This window comes from Lingula anatina, chromosome 1 (genome assembly GCF_051362555.1).
Source record: "Lingula anatina isolate TDL-2025a chromosome 1, LinAna3.0, whole genome shotgun sequence".
NCBI classification, from domain to species: Eukaryota; Metazoa; Brachiopoda; class Lingulata; order Lingulida; family Lingulidae; genus Lingula; species Lingula anatina.
The window spans coordinates 25,976,690-25,997,385 of NC_141767.1; the positions used below are offsets into that span (position 1 = coordinate 25,976,690).

General features: G+C 36.4%; 2 protein-coding genes across 10 annotated transcripts; both read right to left on the minus strand.

Moving 5' to 3' along the window:
• Positions 1 to 938: 938 nt before the first annotated feature.
• Positions 939 to 7,983, minus strand: LOC106158486 (hydroxylysine kinase). 6 transcript variants are annotated; one of them, XM_087002965.1, is made up of 6 exons: positions 7,598 to 7,983; positions 5,667 to 5,973; positions 5,018 to 5,176; positions 2,583 to 2,716; positions 2,156 to 2,330; positions 939 to 1,773 (listed from the first exon to the last, which is right to left on the minus strand). In XM_087002965.1, the coding sequence occupies exons 2-6, from the start codon at positions 5,914 to 5,916 to the stop codon at positions 1,319 to 1,321; spliced, it is 1,173 nt and encodes a 390-aa protein (XP_086859091.1). In that variant the 5' UTR covers positions 5,917 to 5,973; positions 7,598 to 7,983; the 3' UTR covers positions 939 to 1,318. The 6 variants fall into 6 exon arrangements, with proteins under 6 accessions (XP_086859091.1, XP_086859090.1, XP_086859089.1 ...); XM_087002964.1 differs by having other exon boundaries at positions 5,667 to 5,918; positions 7,350 to 7,983; XM_087002963.1 differs by having other exon boundaries at positions 7,350 to 7,983.
• Positions 7,984 to 11,710: 3,727 nt separating this feature from the next.
• On the minus strand, positions 11,711 to 20,663 carry LOC106169772 (hydroxylysine kinase). 4 transcript variants are annotated; one of them, XM_086996699.1, is made up of 7 exons: positions 20,534 to 20,663; positions 18,074 to 18,325; positions 17,715 to 17,873; positions 16,456 to 16,589; positions 14,121 to 14,295; positions 13,441 to 13,523; positions 11,711 to 13,325 (listed from the first exon to the last, which is right to left on the minus strand). In XM_086996699.1, exons 1-7 carry the CDS (start codon positions 20,586 to 20,588, stop codon positions 13,224 to 13,226), a joined length of 960 nt encoding a protein of 319 aa, XP_086852825.1. In that variant the 5' UTR covers positions 20,589 to 20,663; the 3' UTR covers positions 11,711 to 13,223. The 4 variants fall into 4 exon arrangements, with proteins under 4 accessions (XP_086852825.1, XP_013404836.3, XP_013404837.3 ...); XM_013549382.3 differs by having other exon boundaries at positions 11,711 to 13,523; XM_013549383.3 differs by lacking the exon at positions 20,534 to 20,663 and adding an exon at positions 20,343 to 20,525 and having other exon boundaries at positions 11,711 to 13,523.
• Positions 20,664 to 20,696: the final 33 nt, after the last annotated feature.

Here is a 20,696-nt window from a genome sequence, read left to right on the forward strand (position 1 = left end):
TGATTTATTCAGTTCATCCACAGGGATCTTCCTACGTCAAAATCTGGTTGGGCCATTTTGGCCCAATTGGTAAAAAAAAAGTGGGCCATTTTTAAGAAATGTATGCCGTTAATTATTTAGTCACAATTTACGATATTTCAATATTTTTATATGATTAAAAACACTGAAAAAAAGGCTAGATGTTACTTCTCTGAAGTTCTAAATAATTGAAGGCCTACTGTGTGGAAAAATCTTCAAAATTTACAATTGTACTGTCCGAATAATTGTACTGCATAGAAAAATCTTTCAAAATTAATAACTGTACTGTGCACTGCATGGAAAAGGTTGTTTATTATGAAAATAAGCCGTTGCTTTGAAAAGAATTTTTATTTTTCAAAATATTTGCATTCTTTTATAACCTGAAAATAATTAACATATTGATCTAAGCTGAGAGAAGCCCGTTTTACATGTATCTAAAGTTACATAAAATCTAGCAAGCAACTACATAACATTACTAAAATGAGTTGGCTTACCTATTAATGAATATACACATTAATAGTTCCAATATTACAAAAATGTCTGTCTGTATACAATAAAGGCAAAATAAATGTTATTCTAAGGAAAGTCCGATGACTTTACTTTTTAATACATACAACAGATTATTTCCAATATAATTTCTCAAAACGACACCAGAAAGCAAATTAAATTAAATCAACCAGATGGTAAACAGTGGCAGACCAACATGTTTATTTTAAACAACACACTTTCGCACATGCGCACTCATTTGAATCCTGTGCTTGTTCAAAGACATCCATATCTCCCTAACTGAAGGAATTATGGAAAAATTGCTAGAGATGGCTGATCGAAAGTCATGTGGAGATTTCAAATATGTCCTTGGATTTGACCTTTGACCTTAATTTCAAAGTCAATTTTTTTTTTTTTTTTTTAAAGACTTATTGGCATTTTCAAGTTGCAACTTTGAATTCCTTTGGACCTGAAACCTGGAGCCAGCTACTTATTCTGAACATCTGCATTAACAATTGAAAGTAATTAAAATTTTGTAATAATTACTGGTATGCTGTAATATTGCACTAAAATTGTTTAATCATCTGATCCTTTTAGCATGATTAGTACACATGTAGATGTTGGTTATGCACAAAATGTACACAATAACAAGATGATGTGAAAAATAGATTGCTGGAATCAGCTTCTTGACTATATACCATTCCCTGTGATATGCAAGCATATTCATCTTCAGTAGTAGTTTACATGACCAAAGGCAATGCATTTCAATTTGTTTACAGTACAGCAGTCTTTCTGGTCAAAGAAGTTAACCTCACTACTGGTTGTAAGATGCAATAACTTCTTTCCATTTTGCATATAGCTCATTTTTGTTTGTAGACCAAAATTTATCCATAACCCTCCAGCCACTATCTTGGGTGATCAAGAAATAGGCGTTACTTTTATCCTTCAAGTATCCATTCCATCCAAAAGTCAATGACTGGGCAAGTCTAGCAGCAACACATATCCATAGTATATCCATTTCCTTGCTGGTAAGTTGACGGACCTGTAAATATCCTGCAAGAAAATGCCCACCTGCAAGCAGAGGATCAATGACTTTTGATTCTATCATCATATATGCCATTCCAATGGCCACTTCAAAGGCGTAGCAACCATTGTGTGAGTGTTCAACATCAATGAAACCACATAGACTGTATGTAACCTCTGCATCATCTCCAGATAAATTTTCTCTTGTCAGAATGTTCTGTGCATTTATATCTCCATGAACTATCCCTGCAATTGTACATGTATCACAAAAATATAATGGCAGTGAATTTAAAAAAAATGTATTTACAAGGCAGGATTAGGCTACTAGCCAGCCACATAACCCTACTCCCTTAAAGCAGTACACTTATGAGAATATAACTAAATGTATGTTATCTACGTATATTAATTTAAGTTATGAGGAAATGAGAGGTGTGATTTTCCCAATGCTGCCCTAAGTTTTTAATATACTTGTTGTCAATGGCAAAGGCAAATACAGACATTTTAACTGAGAGAAAAATCTTCAACCCTATAAGTGTGAGTTTTGGAAATTGGAATGTTGTGAAAAGTTCTTCAAAAATCTTATAATTTTCTTGCACATAACATAAAAATTTAAAAAGAAAAAACTTACCTTTTGTAATATCCATGGAGCTGTCTAATAATTCAGTATTAAATGTGTCAATAACCTCAAAAATTATTCTCCGTTTTCTTTCATCATCAAATTTCTGGACATATTCTGACAGCTTTGGAAGATTGTCCAATTTCCAGATTGAATCCCATTGTTCGTAAGAGGGATGCCAAAAATCCTGAAATGCACCAAGGTGAAATATATTATAATGAAAGGTATGCCTAAAGTTAATAATTTAAGAAGGTATATTGTTAATATTCTTGGTTTTTTTTTACCTGCTGAATTAAAGGCTAGTATGACTTTTTATTATTGAATGGGATTTTCGTAAATGAACCTTGGCCTGTGAAACTGGACCCAGCAATCTCAGCTCGGCATAAAGAAAGACAAAAGCTAGTAATGATGTGAAGCTGTACCATGAAGCTTTCCTCACCTCTAATGCCTTGTTAATCTCTCCACACAGCTTACCAGTTTGAAATAATATTGCAGGAGTGAGTGGGACTTGATCCAACGTCGTACCAAGAACAAAGCGGAACATGCGGACAATATAGTAATCGTATGGAACACCTAAAACCATAATTTGTTGAAATAAATGAAGTGGAATGACCAAGGCATACATTTTCTAGAACATCATGTATATAAAATGAGACTTAAATTCAGACACAAGTTGTGAAAGAATTTTAATGTTGTCTAAATGCTAAGATATGTTTCCCCATCCTGGCTGAAAATGTTATCATTATCACGTACGAAAGCTGCAACAATTGGATAGACTCGGTGATTCATTAGACAAAAAAAGCAAATATTGGATTTATAAGACAAAACTGAGTTTTCGAAAGATTTATGATTACTTGCTTTTATTTGGAAAAATTCAATTAATTATCGTAGGCCTAATTGTGAGATTGCAGTTTCGACTTAGTGTGTCATTTTTTGTATTGAACGTCAAACCTTTTGAACGGAAAGGCAATACCATGAAATAATGACATACACAGTCCCGACAACAACGTGTTGCATATAGCCTATTTTCAGACGGGGTATGGTTGATGATATTTGCTCATATTGACGAGAAAAGTTGTTGATTACTCCCGAAACACTACCAGAAATATTGGAAAAGAATGATAAATTACGTGATCTTAAAAATCACCAGTATGAAATCACCACCGCTGGAAGGCGTGGCTGTCAACAGAATTGTTGTTTGCTACTTGTCGTGTCAACATATTTTTTTAAGAGTAAAAGACTTCAGAAAAAGCGTAAATCACACGAAAACGGCTTTCAGTGGGATTCCAAATACGCAGATGAAGCAGATGAAGGCTACCTGCACGTGCGCCATAGACACTGATCGGCTGTCGTCTCAGTTTCAGTGCACGGAAAGGAGCAACGGTAACACTAAGCTTCCATATTAAAGGTTATCTGGCCGTGGCAGACGCTAATCGTCGGCCGTCTCTCCCTCCGTCCACTCCCGTTCTGAGCGCCAGGATCGTTTTTGAAAAACGACACTAGTTTCTGGCTGCCAGAATCGCTTTTGAAAAACGACACTACTGATAACGATGCTGTTTTGCGGCCCTAAACAACAGCACCGCTCTATCTATGGGCCATACACAGTGATCGGGTGAAAGTACGTGTATACCTTTGGTCGCAATTACCGACACTCACACAATCATACATTATGGTAACTCTAAATAGATCGTCGGGAGAAGATAACAGAAGGCCTAGCGACGAACAGACAACTTCCGGTCAAAATTGACAGAATTCCATGAAATTCGAACTTTCGGAAGTTCTGAGCACCTCCATTTCATGAATTTCGGCCAGAACGATCTTTTCCCAAATTTAATTATTTTCTACTGTTCGAAATTCATGGCACATTACCGTAGACACGTGCGCTGAACTGCAAAGAAAACAATAAAGAGACGTGAAACGTGTTTTTTCTCACAAAAGACTAAGACGATTCAACCTGAGGTTCTGGTTACATTTTAGTGTCACAACCTGAGGGAAACTACACCCAAAACTACCCGTGCCTTAGGGTTTTTATGAGAAGTCTGAGTAGAGTCTTCATAGAATAGGAGAAGAATAGCCAGATGGGTTACCAGAAAGCAAGTGAAATGGGCAAGTTTGCGTCTGACAAGATCCCTGAACTGCATTTACCCTTTGGGACTGGCTACTCTGCCGTTATAAGACATTTTATAGGCCGTATAGAGTTAGTTCTGCTAGTAATACAGACTACAAAATTTACGAATGTGTTTCGGAAGACATTTTGGCAATATTAAAAACACCAGTGGAGGTCACAACTACACCTTTATTTTCGAGGACGACGAGTGTTCAGGACATACTCCAATAAGATAAAGCTCGATACTTCAGAAGGGTTAAAGCAGGGTGAATTTGTCTGCACAGACATAACCCAACAATTATAGACAGATTATCCTGAAAGGTCGATCCAACCGCAGAAATACTCTCCGCCAAGAAGTTTTCACAACTGCTGACAATACACATATTGAAAGAATACAACGCCTATACTATTCCCTTCCAAGGTGGATAGAATCCATTATGCATTCACCTATGGTTTTCACAAACAACTGATATTTACTTATGCTTTTATTTTATGTGGTATAAAAACGTTAAATATTGCTTATGATTTAACTTCCACCTCCATCAGTATTATAGAATATAAAACACAAATTTCACCAGATTCAGGGGCTACCTCCATTTTCAATGCATTTGATGGTTTGCATTGCTTTTGTCGGGTCTGTGTTATGTCATCATATTGTATTGAATAAGTAAATTTTGGAACGTTTTACCCCAACAGATATATAATTAATTGTCAAAGTAAGGTCAGATCCAGAACCAAGCCTGCCCATCAAACATCGATTCCTTCACCTTTCATATCTTTATTATTTTCTTCTAGTTGATTGTGCAGTTTCTCTCTGGACCAGTATTTCCCATGGATATTTTGCACTGGCAAAGGGACTTGCATTATCTCACCATCCACTTTTATCTTTTTGTTATTTAAATGCTTCAAAAGTTCAGTTCGTCCATCTGAAACGACATATTTTTATCTTCAACAGTGAACAGCCAAATAAAATTGTACAATAATATTTTTTTTAATCAGCATTTAAAAAAATTTCACAAATAACCCAACTACTGTAATCGTATGATATAAAAGTTAAAGGGATAATAACTCTTCGTTTTGCCAAAAAATGAATTTTCCTAGAGTAAACAACAATTTCCATACTTACCAATGGTTAATGAATCCATTTTTACATTCAAAGTTAGTCCCTGGTTTATTTCCAAGTTTGGTTTTTTGTTAAAATCTCTTAAGAGATTATATAACAGAGTATAGCCATCAATGGAGGTCACGTGATCTGAAGACAAGCTCAGATATCAGAATAATAGCTATAACTGCTGTTTTTGTCGTAAAACAGAATATATTATATTTCTATGAGTTATTCACAATGTTTTTATTGTGAAATATAGACCTCATACGAAGAGTTATTATCCCTTTAACAATCAGTAAAAAAAAACCTACCCACGTGTTCAGGTTCTTCAGAATCGATGGCATTCAGTATTTTCAGAACGTAACCATGAGGCCAGACTTCGGGAATAAATGGATTGGTGGAACATGGCTGAACCTTCACATGGAAATTCTGGTCATCATAACCATCCAATTTGTGGATGCTGGAAGTGGTTAATCCATACAAAGTCTTCACCAATCTTACTGCAACTGTGTCTGTTATACATGGACGAACTACCCGTTCCAGAGGTCTTCTTTCCGCCATTGCTGAACAGAGAATCCGTTAATTTGTGACTATTTTATTGATGGATCCCGGATTTTCCTACCAGGAAGGTGGGCAGAAAGATAAAAAACTGTTACTTTCAAGATATGACTGACTTGTACGCCACCATCCGGCTGGCGATCCAAACAGCAAATGGCACATAACTTGTCACAGTTGTTGCATTTAAAATACTTAAAATGTGGCCTAGTAGACATCTTTAATTTTTCAATGTGTCACTGTAAAAATGCTGGACATGCTAAATACATTTTTGTAGCACGACTACATCTTGTACAAAACAAACGTCACGATGCATACAAATAACAAGGCAAACGGAAAACTTAAATTAAATGCAAATTGATAATTACTATTAGACTTAGTTTATCCGTTTCGCAAGATAGAATTTCAATTAACGTATTATGGAATTACTAACAATCAGTCAACATGACGCAATATTGATTGTTGCATATAAGATTAAATAATCATAATCAAATCTATGATCAGGAGTTACAATAATGCTTTATATTATAATATATGGATGGAAACTGTGCCCCTAGGGAGTTATATCAATAGCCAAAAAAGGCACTTTATAAAACATCCAAATGCGTGTTACCTATAAGCATTATTGGAAGTTAAAGGTACATATTTTTAATTTCCAGAGGCACTAAAAATAAGGACTGGCATATTTTTCTAAAGCTCAGTTAGGCTCCGGGCGATATGTAGGTATCGTGAAATATATTGATAAAGCTTATTAATCAGAATCCAGTCAACCCATTTATTACAAATGGATGCCAGAGCCGAAACTTACCTCCCTCTTCCTAAGAAATGGAGAGACACCTGGACACCCACTATTTGTGAAATTTGGGAAAGCAACTTAAAAGCCATATTTACCATAAAATTGGGTTCGACAAAACGCCGAACTTTAATGACATTAAAAGAGTCCGACCAATGGTACGCTATCTCATGATTGAACAAACATGCATAAACATGAAATCAAACTGTATTTATGGAGGTACTTGTATCTTCCTCTAACAGTGGCAAAAACCTCCTCGTGTTTCTGTACAAATGCACAATACAAAAACCATATAAAATTGATAGGAAATCAAAACTGCTCAGAATTGCCACCGTGTAGGCCTATTTATATGCACCAAGATTAAGTTTTAACATAACTTCGTTTGCATTATAGAATAATTTCAAGGCCATCAAGTTAAAAAAGAGATAACTTTCATCTTAACAATTCCAATGCGACGAAATTTGATCGTGTTTTTCGAAAATGGATCATATATTAGCGATCGTTAAGTTTCGACTTAAGGTAGATCGGTCGTTACGTAATTTGACGATTTGCGCAATTTCAGCGCATCGTCAATCGTCTCTAACGACACTTCAGTCTGTTTTATTAATTTAAGGAAATAAAACAATTATCTATAAGATAAACACACATTATCAACTTGTCTGTAACTCTGTATGATCGATACAGATTTTCGACAACGTTTGTCAACTATGATTCCATACGGCAACTGTAGCACGTTCATAGACTTGCCCTTCAAGAAATCGTCGGAATAGCTCCTTTTCCAATTTGAATTGGCACTAGAAAATGTATGACAGCTAAAGCTCACAAATTATGCACGTAGGTGCTATGTCATGTAAAGAATAAGTGTTGTAAATTCCAATCAAAGCGGCTGCGTACATTTTGAGGTAGAACGCCCTGAATGTGCTGCTGTAGTTTAGATTTCGACGAAAACCGGAAGTGCGTCGTAACGCCACTCATTTGGACTTAGAGAAATTTGGACTGAGAAATATTTCGTAGCTTATACAAATGTTCAGAAAATGGCCATAGGGTCTACAGCTTGAAGAAAATTCACTAATCAAAATTGAAACTGCGTTATATTATACAGAAAAATTGTGCACTTCTGACCTTGACTTGTCAGTGTAAACAAAGTGTACTGAACGCACCGCAAGCAAGCACGTGAATGCCGCATTTGATACTTTGTATCAGACGCTTCATTTTACTTGACAACACAGTGTTTACGATGTCACGTTCATGTTATATTCATAAATAAATAACAACGGCAAGAAACTATTTTCATATGCATGAGTATTTCCCTTATTATTCTCTTCAATAATTTTGTTGTAAGGTTAATGGCTTACACCTTCTCATCAGTTTGACAAATCTGAAAATAGCTGAGTATACTCACTTCAACTGATAACGAAAGTTTTAAATGTACTTAGATGTCTCTTCACACACACACACACACACAAAAAAAAAAAAAAAAAAAAAAAAAAAAAAAAAACATTAAAAATAACAATTTAGTGAAAAACACCCATTTTCCCATTGATTTGAATGGGGACTTCCGACTAGTGCGTCACGCAGGGTGTAACGCACTTCAACTTGGCGTAGTTCTCTTATTTGGTCGGTGACCCCCAATTTTTTGGTAAAATTTAAATGTACTTGGAGGCCTCTTTACACAAAAAAAATTTTAAAAAAATTCGAACGTCAGAAAGTCATAAAAAATAATGCTTTAGTGAGAAAACACCCATTTTCCCATTGGTTTGAATGGGGACTTGTGCGATATGCAGGGTGTATCATATTTGGGGCTAGTTCTCTTATTTGGTCGGTGACCCCCAATTTTTTTTGCAAATTTTTAATGTACTTGGGTGTCTCTTCAAACAAAAAAAAAATTTAAAAATATTCGAACGTTGGAACATGTAACGACCGATCTACCTTAAATGACAGACCGTATTGCGTCTTTGTCTGTATACATGTATGTAAACTTTGCTGCAGTATTTTGAAAAATAAGCACACCAAGTATAGTGAAAAACATTGCTTGAACATTTATAATGGTTTTTTATATCTCGACGTTGCTGCTAAGGTCATGTACGTGCTTGTAAACACCAGTTTCCATTGTTGGAACAGAAACAGAAAAAGGAAGCACATTTGTGGTTTTCGAAGAAGACAAGTCTCCGACAAAATTAATACAGACCTGCCATGCTATTAACTAGCAAGTTAATGTTAATGGTAATTTCTTGCAGACGAATAAGTCTTTATATCTACTTTAGGCCTACTTTCTCACTTTGTTGTTTCGCTGTTGTTATAAAAGAAAAGAATGGATCAAAAAAGTGACACCAATATGCTGTTACTTTTGACACCAAACTTGAAGCAGCGAAATCTGACGCAAAGTTTTTACAAATGAAGATTTAGACCGACTTTATCATGTGTATCCCCTTGACAGCGTCTGGCTCCACCCAATTATTAGCATGATTATACTTGTACTGGTCGATTGCTTGCATTTGCAGGAGGTGCATACACATATAACAGCCATAAAGAGATCTACACATTGTAACAATTGTACATGCAGTAGCACATGCAGAGATAAATAGTACTCGTCTCCTTTTACTTATTGATTAGAAGTCAATCATAGTGGGTTTTCCCGTCACTGTCACATATTCATGCGTCACGCGTAATGATAATCTCTAGAAAGATGAATAATCTTCTTTGTATATTTTATCAAAACAAATATAACCTCACCTCTCAGCGACCTTCTCCACGTCTACGCCAGTGCTCGAGCCTTCACCCGTTCTTGCCACTTGGATGACCAGACTGGTTAGAGATGATATGACCAGATTTGCAATATAGGGCAGGTTTAACACGCAGTCCAGTCCAGTTCACGTGTATACCTTTACGCGGTCTTAGCTAGGCTTTTTCTTCAGTTTAGAATAAATCTGTAGCAGTTCATTAAAAAACAACTATATCCGTCTGAAATATTCCTTTTGTGAAGCAGGTCTAATAATCTCATCTCAGTGGACTGTCAATGGTTATGGTATGTTGACATGATCTAAATATTTCGATTTTACATAAAGAGCAAGTTTTCTGTAGAGGGTCAATCGCAGGGTCCGTTGAGGTCACTTTCATATAAAATTGTACATTATCTGATTTCTTTGTTGCTTCAGCTTCCAGGCATGCGTGGCAGCATTGTGAGTGACCCAGTGCATACAGTAAAGAACACCACTTCGTGATGTTAACTCACTACTTCCAGTAGTATATCTGACTGCCACTTTGGGGGTAATTCGTATGTAAAAAAGGTGATTTTTAAAAAACGCTTTAGTCATCAGACTGGTTAAAGACGTTTGTGGTAAATTGAGGGTAATAAAACAGTGAACAGCTTTGTGTCGCATTATCTAATCTTTATTTGAAGTGTACTTCGAAAATGTCACATTTAAGATGAATCTGTAAGTTAGAAACCCTACTAAAAGGATTGTTTTCAAAAACTTCAACAGAGCTGGATCTAAAGAAATCTAAATCTAAGTCAAAAGAAAAAAAAAGCGAAAGTACCTTTTAGTATTAGCAAGACAAGAGGGGCCCATATCTGGTAATAACATATTAGTACTTTCTGGGACGAGACCCAGTCCGCGAGTTTTCTTTTTTTTTCATTTAGGAAATGCAGTACCAGAAACTGAGGGCTAACACATTTCTTTTGATTACACACATATACTCTTGCACTAATACTTGAGCGCAGTGCCCCTTATCTTCATTCTGGGTACGGAATGCCATGTCAAAGACTCTATGAACTGTGCACAAACGTAGTAATTTACCTCAAGATGTTTAAACGATTATATTTCTATCATTTTTAAAGCAAAAATTGGCTTTAAAATGTTGCAAAATTAGAAATACCCATGTCTTGGATAATTTATCTTGTTACAAGCACAATGCATCCTTGCTTTGCAAGCGTCAACGAACACTCACGAAGTCACAATTAAAGATTTTTATGTCCTCATGATAAACTTAATTTAAATCAAGCGTTTCTATTTTATAATTATATCGTTAATCGAAATAAAAGAAGTAAAGGTAGAATATAGCATCTATTGTTCAAAGAGAGCCGTTCACCAAGCCCTACTCTCTTTTAAAAAATATGTACGATTTTGTATTTCGAGTTTGATCATCTTAAGGTGCGGTTGTTTTAAAGTGTTTGTTACTAAACCATGTACAAACAACATTTAGGGAAGGATGTTCGACAGGTGGAGTAAGTAGGTGAAATTGCATCTCTAGTTAATACGGTACTCCCATATGCAAGAGAATGTAAGCATACACATTTGATTTCATACTTCAAAGAGACCATTCCCAGACCCTATCTTACTAACTTTTGATCGAACTATCTCCGAGGGGTTTCTCGCGTAATTGCAATTTACTTGGGCGACTTAGAGTGCATTCCCATAGATTTAGATCGATTCATCTAGATCGACCTAATTCCCTGGGGGTTCACGCTACATTGATGTCAGCCGAGCGCGCACATTAGTTAATTACCCCTTTACAGCTTTTAGTAGGCGGGACAGACGCTTAAGCGGCTAAGCTGACAGTAATTTAGTGAGACTCCCCACAGGGATAGATCGATCTAAAACCTGTGGGTGCAACTAGATCGACCTAACTCCTGCAGGTTCACGCTAAATAGCTGTCAGCCAAGCGGGCACGAAAGTTAATTACCCCCTTACAGCTTGTAGTAGGCGGGACGAACAATTAAGCCGGATTATCTACCAGTAATCTAGTGAGACTCCTCACGGGGATAGACCGATCTAAAATCTATGGGAATGCGCCCTTAGATGTCTGTCACGCCTGCTGAGGCTGATAGGGGGTAATTAACTATCGTTTAGCAGCTTTAGTGGGCGTCCCAGACGCCTAAGCCGCTTGGGCTGAAAGCAATTGAGCGAGGGACCCCGTGGAGATGGACCGATCCTGTTAGATCAATCTAGGGGTGGGAACCCAGTCAAAATCTCCCTACTTCAATGTCAAAAATATAAAATCAAAATATTGGATTCAAATATTTTATTTTTAAAGGTTTTATTCTATATGATAATACCTATCAAATCATGTTGTCAAAATTAAATTTATCAAATTATTAAAACAAAAATATAATCTAAACAAGTGCATGTGTGGGCGTGCGCATTAGACTATGAATGCATTACAGTCATCTGACCAATAAGAAAGGAAAATCTTTGGTTCTTAAAATATAACAAGATTTCATAAACGTTACGTCTTTGATTGTCTCAAAATTTCACATGAATGATAATGTAAAACTAATTACCTGAATTATTCAATTATTCAATTATTCAACAGTTTGTCCCAAAAAAGTTCATATAAGTACTTAATAAGTAGCAATCAATGATTGGCACATGCATGTGTTTACAACCTTCCTGTAACATGGAAAATTTGCGATTCTCACGTAATGTTTATCATTATTTGGAAAAACGTAGCAATTCACACGTAGCCTTCAGTGAAGCCTGTAGTGGTGACCCCCCTCCCTCTTGCTCTCCTGACACGATTCATTACATCTAGACGCAAGCTGGTAAAACCTATTATTACATTTGCCGCGGGTGCCGTACGATGAAATCGCATAAGACTTTCCGTGCGATTTTTTGACATCGTTAGTGGTTACGGGTACATAACACACAGGTGCAGTGTCATTTAATTCTCCAACATAACCTTGAGGTTACGCAGTAAAAAAATCACGTTTTCAGTTGAAAAGTGTTGGTACGAAGTCCTTTCAGTCTGTGCAGTTGCCGTACGCAATCAGTGCGACTTCCTTGAACGTCGGTGCACCGGTCCCCCCTACGATTGTTCACCCGTGTGGTCAAAAGTACAATATCAAAATTATGCAAGCGAATGACATTAAGTTTTAGCATATTTAGTGTTAGAGACTACGCCAGTGTGGCCCGTCTGTTTCACCATTATGATGATCACCGCAAGTCCACCGAACAGTACCCGTATGGGAACTGTTCAATGCCATCTACGCTAATGTTATGACCTACAGGCTTACGATTTTCCAAATTTGTCAAAATTTTTAGCTTGACAAAACCGTAGAGGCTACGGACACAGACGCAAAGGAATTAGCCAGCAGCACAAGATATACGGACGCCACATGGCAAATGTAATCTAGGTTTGTCTCTGTAATCTAGGTTTGTCTCTGTTTGTCTCTGTAGCTCTCTAGATGAAAGTATGCAATCACCACATATACATGTTCCAGCATGAGACCAAGTACCCTAAATTACTACAGGTACCTCTTGGGTGGGGACCCAACTCAAATATTCTACTAGAAATTAGACAAATCGCTTCTGGAGATCATTTGGAAATCTGTAAGAAGACCTGCAGAATGTACCCCGGTAAAAGCCAAACTAATGGTAAGAATCAATGACAGCCTTCCATTTAGTATTTAAATCTGCTTTGCTTGTAGCCCACAATTTATCCATAATCCTCCAGCCACTCTCTTGGGTTACTAATAAATAGGTATTTCTTTTGTCTTTCAAGTATCCATCCCATCCATAGGTCAATGACTGGGCAAGTCTAGCAGCAACACATATCCATAGTACATCCATTTCCTTGCTGGTAAGTTGACGGACCTGTAAATATCCTGCAAGAAAATGCCCACCTGCAAGCAAAGGATCAATGACTTTTGATTCTATCATCATGTATGCCATTCCAATGGCTACTTCAAAGGCGTAACAACCATAATGTGAGTCTCCAACATCAATTACGCCACACACGTTGTAAGTAACCTCTACTTCATCTTCGGTCTGCCTTTTTCTTGTCAAAATGTTCTGCTCATTGAAATCTCCATGCACTACACCTACAAATCAATCATACTGATGATAAATATTTTGCTAAATCATACATATGTAATCAATAAGTCTAATTTTCCATTGGAAAATTCAAATTAACCTTGCTGATAGACCAATTTATTATATTTCCCGAATTAAGTTAGAGGATGTACTTCTGCTGTCTCCACAATTTATGCTACAAATCAATCATATTGGAAGGCCTCCCAGCCATGTAAAGCCCCAAAAATATAAGAATTAGGCCTATAAGAATTTTTTGTTAAAATATAAAAAATACTAGTCCACTTAATTATAGGAACAATATTGGAAATTTCAAACAAAATTTATTTCTAGATTTCTTTCAAAGATTTAAATTCAAGCTGAGACTCCCATAGCTTTTGAGGTTCCCACCATTCATTTTCAATGACTATTTATTTTTCACTGACTTTACAGCACATGTGCTGCAGCATAATTTGTCACTTTGACATTGTTGATCAACTGACAGCAATTTGTTACAGATATAACTAATCATCAATTAATTAAATTTTCAGCAAATAACTGAAAATTCAAAAAAGTGTGTATTTCTTCCTGATTTTCTACAAATCTCAAATAAAATTGAAGCTCCTTACCTTTTGAGAGATCCATCAAGCTATCTAATACTTCAGTCTTAAATGCATCTATAACCTCACTAATTATTCTGCGCTTTTGTTCATCTTCAAATACATGAACAAGTTCTGAAAGCTTTGGAAGATTATCCATTCTCCAGAGCAGATCCCTTTTACCATATGAGGGATGCCAAAAATCCTGAAGTGAATTGTGATAATTTTTAGTTTTCTCAGTCTGTCTGGAAAACATCAGCTGTTAAACAGGTATTCATGGACAATGTATAATATTAATTTAAACAATCCCAATTAAACATCTTCTAAAACTAGAGGATCAGAGAGGCGATACCACCTCCAGATTGTACCACCAGCTGGAGTGAGCGCATTTGTACGGAAAACCAAAAACAAGGGACACCACCACCAGTCTTGTGCTTGACAAGCTCTATAAAATGTAATCAACAAGAGTTATCAAAATATGCAAAATAAATGCAAAAAACTTAACTATTAATGGTCCAATCAAGCAGATTTTGGAATTGACCTGTATTTTCCTAACATTGATCACTCCTGTGATTTTCTAGACAATAGACCTATTGGTTTTCTTTAAAATGTGTTATCAGTATTGCATCCATAGTATGCTGACAAAAGAAAAAACCTGGGGCCAACACTGGGCAGATCTCTGCTGGTTTTGAAGATATGAGGAGCAAGAAAATATGCTAAGTTCAGTTCTTGGTGAAAAAGTAGGTCAAAGGTCAATTTCAAGGTCACAGTATATGAGTTCCTATTCAAGTTCAATAGTTAATATGGGCATTGACAAGTTCTACAAAATAAAAAAAATAAAAGGTCTCTGGCATTTACGGTACCAGAATTAGAGAGAGTATTCAGTTTCAGTATCTGATGGCTGCCTCTCCCATGAAAATGCACTAATTGACCCCAAACTCCCAAAGATGAAAGGAGACCCTGATTGTAACCCCTCACCATAATATGAGAGCTTAGGTCTGTGCAGTTTCTGAAAATTGGTACAAACAAATATTTTTTTGCAGAAAATTCCCATTTTTAGAAAATTTTGGCCTGTTTGACCTTGAAATAAAAGGTCGAAAGTCAAATCTCAGGGCATATTTGGAATCTATACATATGAATTTCTGTCAGAATTCTGTAGTAATTTTTCCCATAATTCCTTCGGTTTGGGAGATATTTAGCATTGAATTTTCAAAAATTTTGACAAGGGTGCGTTTCAACGAGCGCCACGCCCAGGCCAATGCACCGACTGAGACAAAAATACCAGGGGGTTCAAGTTGAGATGATATGTGACCTAAATCCAAGAGATGGGGACACAGGTCCTTGCGGTCTAGGAGGAGAAGCGGTAACGGTGACTTGTATCCCACAACACCCTGCAGAGCCAACGAAGCCAACGGAGCCGGTGGAGCCGTACGAGACGGGTTGGGACTAAAACCATGAGTACCGCCAGCGTACAAGCTGGTGGTACTAATAACAAATTAAAAAATGATAATTAAGCAGGGCAGCAAATTTCCCGAAAAATGAATGTCTAATCTGGCAAAAGCAGTAACACTAAAACAGTCTGAGAATTTAGATATATTTCCCCCTAAATTGCTATCAACTAACTGGCTTAAATGTCTGTCACACTCACCAAATCAGCTAGGGGTAAAGATAATTACCCCCCTAACAGCTTTACTATGCATGACAGACATTTAAGCTGGTCAAGTTGATGGCAATTTAGTGAGACTCCCCATGGAATTAGGTCGATCCAATATATGTGGGAATGGTCCCGTAGTGCTCATGCCTGCTCATTTTGCATTAAATTGTGGCTCAAGTCGTTAATTTGGGTGTTCATGCTAAAAAATCTGTGGCTTGAGTTTGCAAACTGCTAATCTGTTTTTTAAGGCCTGCATTGGAAGTGACCAAAGTTACCACAAATGAGAGAGACACTCAATTGTTGTCCAAAATATTTGACACTCATTGGCTCACATTGTTTATTTGTACAGATAATGTCCAACAGTTCGTAAGTGAGGCTCTTGCTACTTTTATGAAGGGGCTGGGATTTTTCATCAGTCAACCAGACCTCAGGCCAATGGAGTGGTAAAATGCTAGAAGATAATCTCTTGCGACATTAGGAGACCGATGACAATTAGGACAAAAAAAGTTTAATTTCCACATTTTTTATTACTTTTTCAAAAATTAAAAGTCTGAAACTTTGAACGACTTCCGCAAATTTTGCAGCTATACATTTTGGAGACTGGCTAATGAGCTCTCTAGTTTGTTACTCATACCAACTACATCTACAGTAATTCTTTGAAGAGCTTAGACATTATCTATTATCATGAAAAGTACTTGGAAGTTTACTGACCTCTAAAGCTTTGTTCATCTCTCCACAAAGCATGCCAGCTTCAAAAAGTATTGAAGGAGTGTATGGAACTTGAAACAATATCTTTCCAGGGACAAAGAGTAGCAAGCGGACAATATAGTAATCATATGGAATATCTGAAATCAAAAGTATGTGCCACCAGATGGAAATGTGAATGAAAGTGGGCCAATATTATACCATTAGTTTTCATCTGTAACTGTTGATACATTGATACATAAAACATTAATTATTTTTAATTATCCAGAAAATACATATATTTCACTGGCCAGTATCATATTCAGAGTTTGTAACCTTCAGAAACAGGTGATTTAATCTGGGCTATGTTACAAGAGACTGCTGGCTTAGTCAATTTGTTTAAAGGTACATAGCATCGGTGGAGCGAGGATTCCCAGTAACATATATAAACCACATCTATAGTTACTTATACAACTCAAATAAATTTGACATGCCAAGGGGTAAACTGAATAAATCACTCGATCAGCCATAAAAAAGCTTTAAACTGCTCCTTTCTTTAAATTTTTGGTCAGAAATTTAACCTACTTTTCTGCGCCATTGATATACAGCATAGACTGCTAGCAGAAAAATCCATTCGCATATAATTTTGGGGGTAAAATTAAACAATTGGTAATTCTCCAAGTTATACTACTAGAAACTGTATGCTGGCATTTGGTTGGCTTTTGTGGCAAAAGGTTGGCTTCATACACATCTTTAAAGCCCCAACTAAAATGTGATACAGTGTACAAATTTCCATAAAAGGCTGATAAATTGTTCATATTTTATAATGAACTATGTGTTTGAGACCATTCCCAGAGACTATCGTACTAACTTTGGATCAAACTATCTCCAATGGGATTCTCGCTTAATTGCAATTAACTTAAGCGGCTTAGATGTCTGCCATGCCTAATAAAGCTGATAGGGGGTAATTAATCACCGTTTAACAGCTTTAGCAGGCATGCCAGACATCTTAGCCACATAAGCTGAAAGCAATTTAGCGAGAAACCCTGTGCGGATGGACCGATCCTGTGAAATCAATCTAGGGATGGGAACCCAGTCACAGTCTCACAAACTACATGTACCTACATGTACTGCCTTATGTGTCAATATGTACTGTATGCACAACCTTCATTTTTCACATTGTTAACAGTCCATAATTCTGGTCCCTTTGTGTTGGTAAATATACATTATACATGACTTAATTCTGCAAAACACTAACTGCTGCACTTTCCTACAGGTTTTCCCACCTTTAGTCTCCTTGAGATTTTCATCCAATTGACTGTGCAATTTTTCTTTTGACCAATATTTTCCATGAATATTTTTTACTGGCACAGGGAATTGCATTTCCTCATCATTCACTTTAATCTTTTTACCATTTAAATGCTTCAAAAGTTCAGTTTGTCCATCTGAAATGACAAAAGGTCTTGTTTCTATGCAAAACATGGTCGAATGAAAACATGCATGTACAAAGATTTAAAGTATTTTAAAATTATATCTTTATTTATAAAATTAGTGAATTAAACCCTAGTACAAGAAAAAATTCCTGAACAACTCAACTGCTGTCATCCCATGGCTTGGAATTTGGCAATTAGTAAAAACACCCTACCCATGTGTTGAGGTTCTTCGGAATCAATGGCATTCAGTATTTTCAGAACATAACCATGGGGCCAGACTTCAGGAATGAATTGGTTGGTTGAACTTGGTTGAACGTTCACATGGAAATTCTGGTCATCATAGCTATTCATCTTATGGAGGCTGGTTGGTGTTAATCCATACAAAGTTGTCACTAATCTTGTTGCAACTGCATCTGGTACATATGGGCGGACTATTCTCTCAGAGGGTCCTTTTTCTTCCATTTCTAAACAAAGTTCAGATATGTTTAAAAGTTAATGAATCAAGCAGCTTATAATAACACTTACATTACATGTAGACATATCAAAAGCAAGTGTGGAATTCCAGAAACAAATATATTACTTCTGCTATTTCTTATATGACTAAAATAAATTTGACATGCCAAGTCATAAACCAAATTCATTTCTCATTCACCCAAAAAATTGCTTTAAAACTGCACCTTCTTCAAATTTTAACATACCATGTACTTACTAACCAGGACTAAAACTTATTTTCTGCCAAGTGCAGAATAAAAAGGGGAGAAAGCAACTGATTCAATTTGGTTCTAGGTCTGGATTCATGATGCTGCAGCATATTAATTGCCCCATAGGGAAACAAGACAGCCTGCCTGCAGAACTCTCTTGCCTCCCTGCATACAAAAAAGACCAAATGACGAATAGAATTATGACCACTACGTGGGTCGTAATTAATGATTTGCAATACACAGTCTGCAACCCATTACCTTTTGGTGACCTATGACAGATGTAGAAAACAAGTTTAATTTCAAATGGGTTCTTACTGTACTTTTGTGCAGATACAGTTTTAGTTTGGTAATGCTGAGCTGATTGGTTAAGTAGCACATGTATGGTAATTGCTGGATCTTTCCAAATGGGGGATAATTGTGAATTTTACAGTTACTGTTTTTTAAGTCATAGTTTTTTTAAGTTAGGTAACAAAATTAGAAAGCAGGCCACTCTATAGTTCTATTCTATTTAATAAAAGCATCAAAAATGTATTATATAGAAATATAATTTTTGTGATTATAAAATTATGTATCTGAAAGTTTGATCATTTTTGCCCATTGAAAAGATGAAGTCATTTTCATTAGTACTAGTGTTTGGTAAGTCCTTACAATATTTTGTTCATATTTTACAATGCACTTCTATTTGATTCTATATTGTTTCTTCAAAGACAGCAATGTGGGGTAACAGACAAAGATATGAACACCACTGGCAATCCAGATATGAAATCTTTTTCTTGTTAACTGAAGAGTCAAGAAAATGACCAGCTGTTTCTGAATCTGATTGTGCCCATTTTCTACCTAGAGTCAATGTCTTGGTATGTTTAACCATGTAAGATATGTACCGGTAGAGAGTTAAATTAATAAGTACATTGAGGCTGATACTGTGAGATTGCAAGAATAGTTTGGTACTGTTTTCTTGTTATGTTGCTTTTTTTAAAATAATGTCTTGTTTTGCATCACAACTGTTTGGAGGCCCAGGGGTGATATAATGACTATAGAAGCAAAATGGTATATTTCTACCATATTTCAACCACCTTGCCATGAAGGTGTAGGGGGAACTGTTTGCCATGTTGAGACATGTTCACTTGAAAGATTACTCAACTTTACTCAGGTTGATACATCGACCTATGAATAAATAATATTTTATTGGATCTTTTCAGGGGCTTTTCCCTCTACCCCCTAAAAGATAGCATATAAATTACCCCCACCCCATGTGCACCAATCGATATCCTGGATCCACCCAACAACCTGAGACAAACTTCATGAGCCTTCATGCACTGAAAAACAATTTCATTTCAGCATAATATCAACCCTCAGAGTAATTGTTATGGTCGCTTTACCAGATCGTCTATAAGGCGGTTAGGGCCTATAAAGGTCGTCAATTGCTCGTTATATTGCGTAACATTTAAGCCCCATGTGTAGTCACTTTGGTTACGTTTTTTTTTATACCAGTAATTACACATATTTGGTACGTAGGTACGTAGGAGTATCATTTTACATATGTAAATTATAATAACAATTAGGCCTGCAAACCAATTAAGTTGGTCCTACTGATAGACCTACATGTACATACTGTAGGCTTATATAATATCAGAAATCGAATGCTAACGCGAGAAACTTAGTGTAAACTAGTTGAAAACAGCAACCAATCTTGATCGAGTGAATCTAACAATTAAAAGTCTTCATTTCGAAAGAAAGTTTATGCATAGGCATTTCGTAATTGGCGTTCCTGAAAACTGACCTTTCACTCGATTCCAAACTTAACCTGGTTCTTTCACCTCAAAGTGCAAGATGGGTCAAAATAAGATGTGCTGCTTTGACGGTCAAAATGTTTGGTCCCAGTACACATAAAAACACCTTTGACCCCTGGGCATGACACATAAGCTAACACACTGAAGGTGGTGATAAGATCGTAAGAGGAAATTTACATACGGCCGGTGGTCCCCAAGACGTCAAAAGGGGGCGTCTCGATAGTCCGAAGGTTCATTGGTCCGTCAAAACAGGAAGTACATGTACTACTATACACATTTGAAGACGCTTGATTAGTTGCTAAGAATGATAAAATATAGCTAGCTAGGTTGGTTGCAGTTTAAAG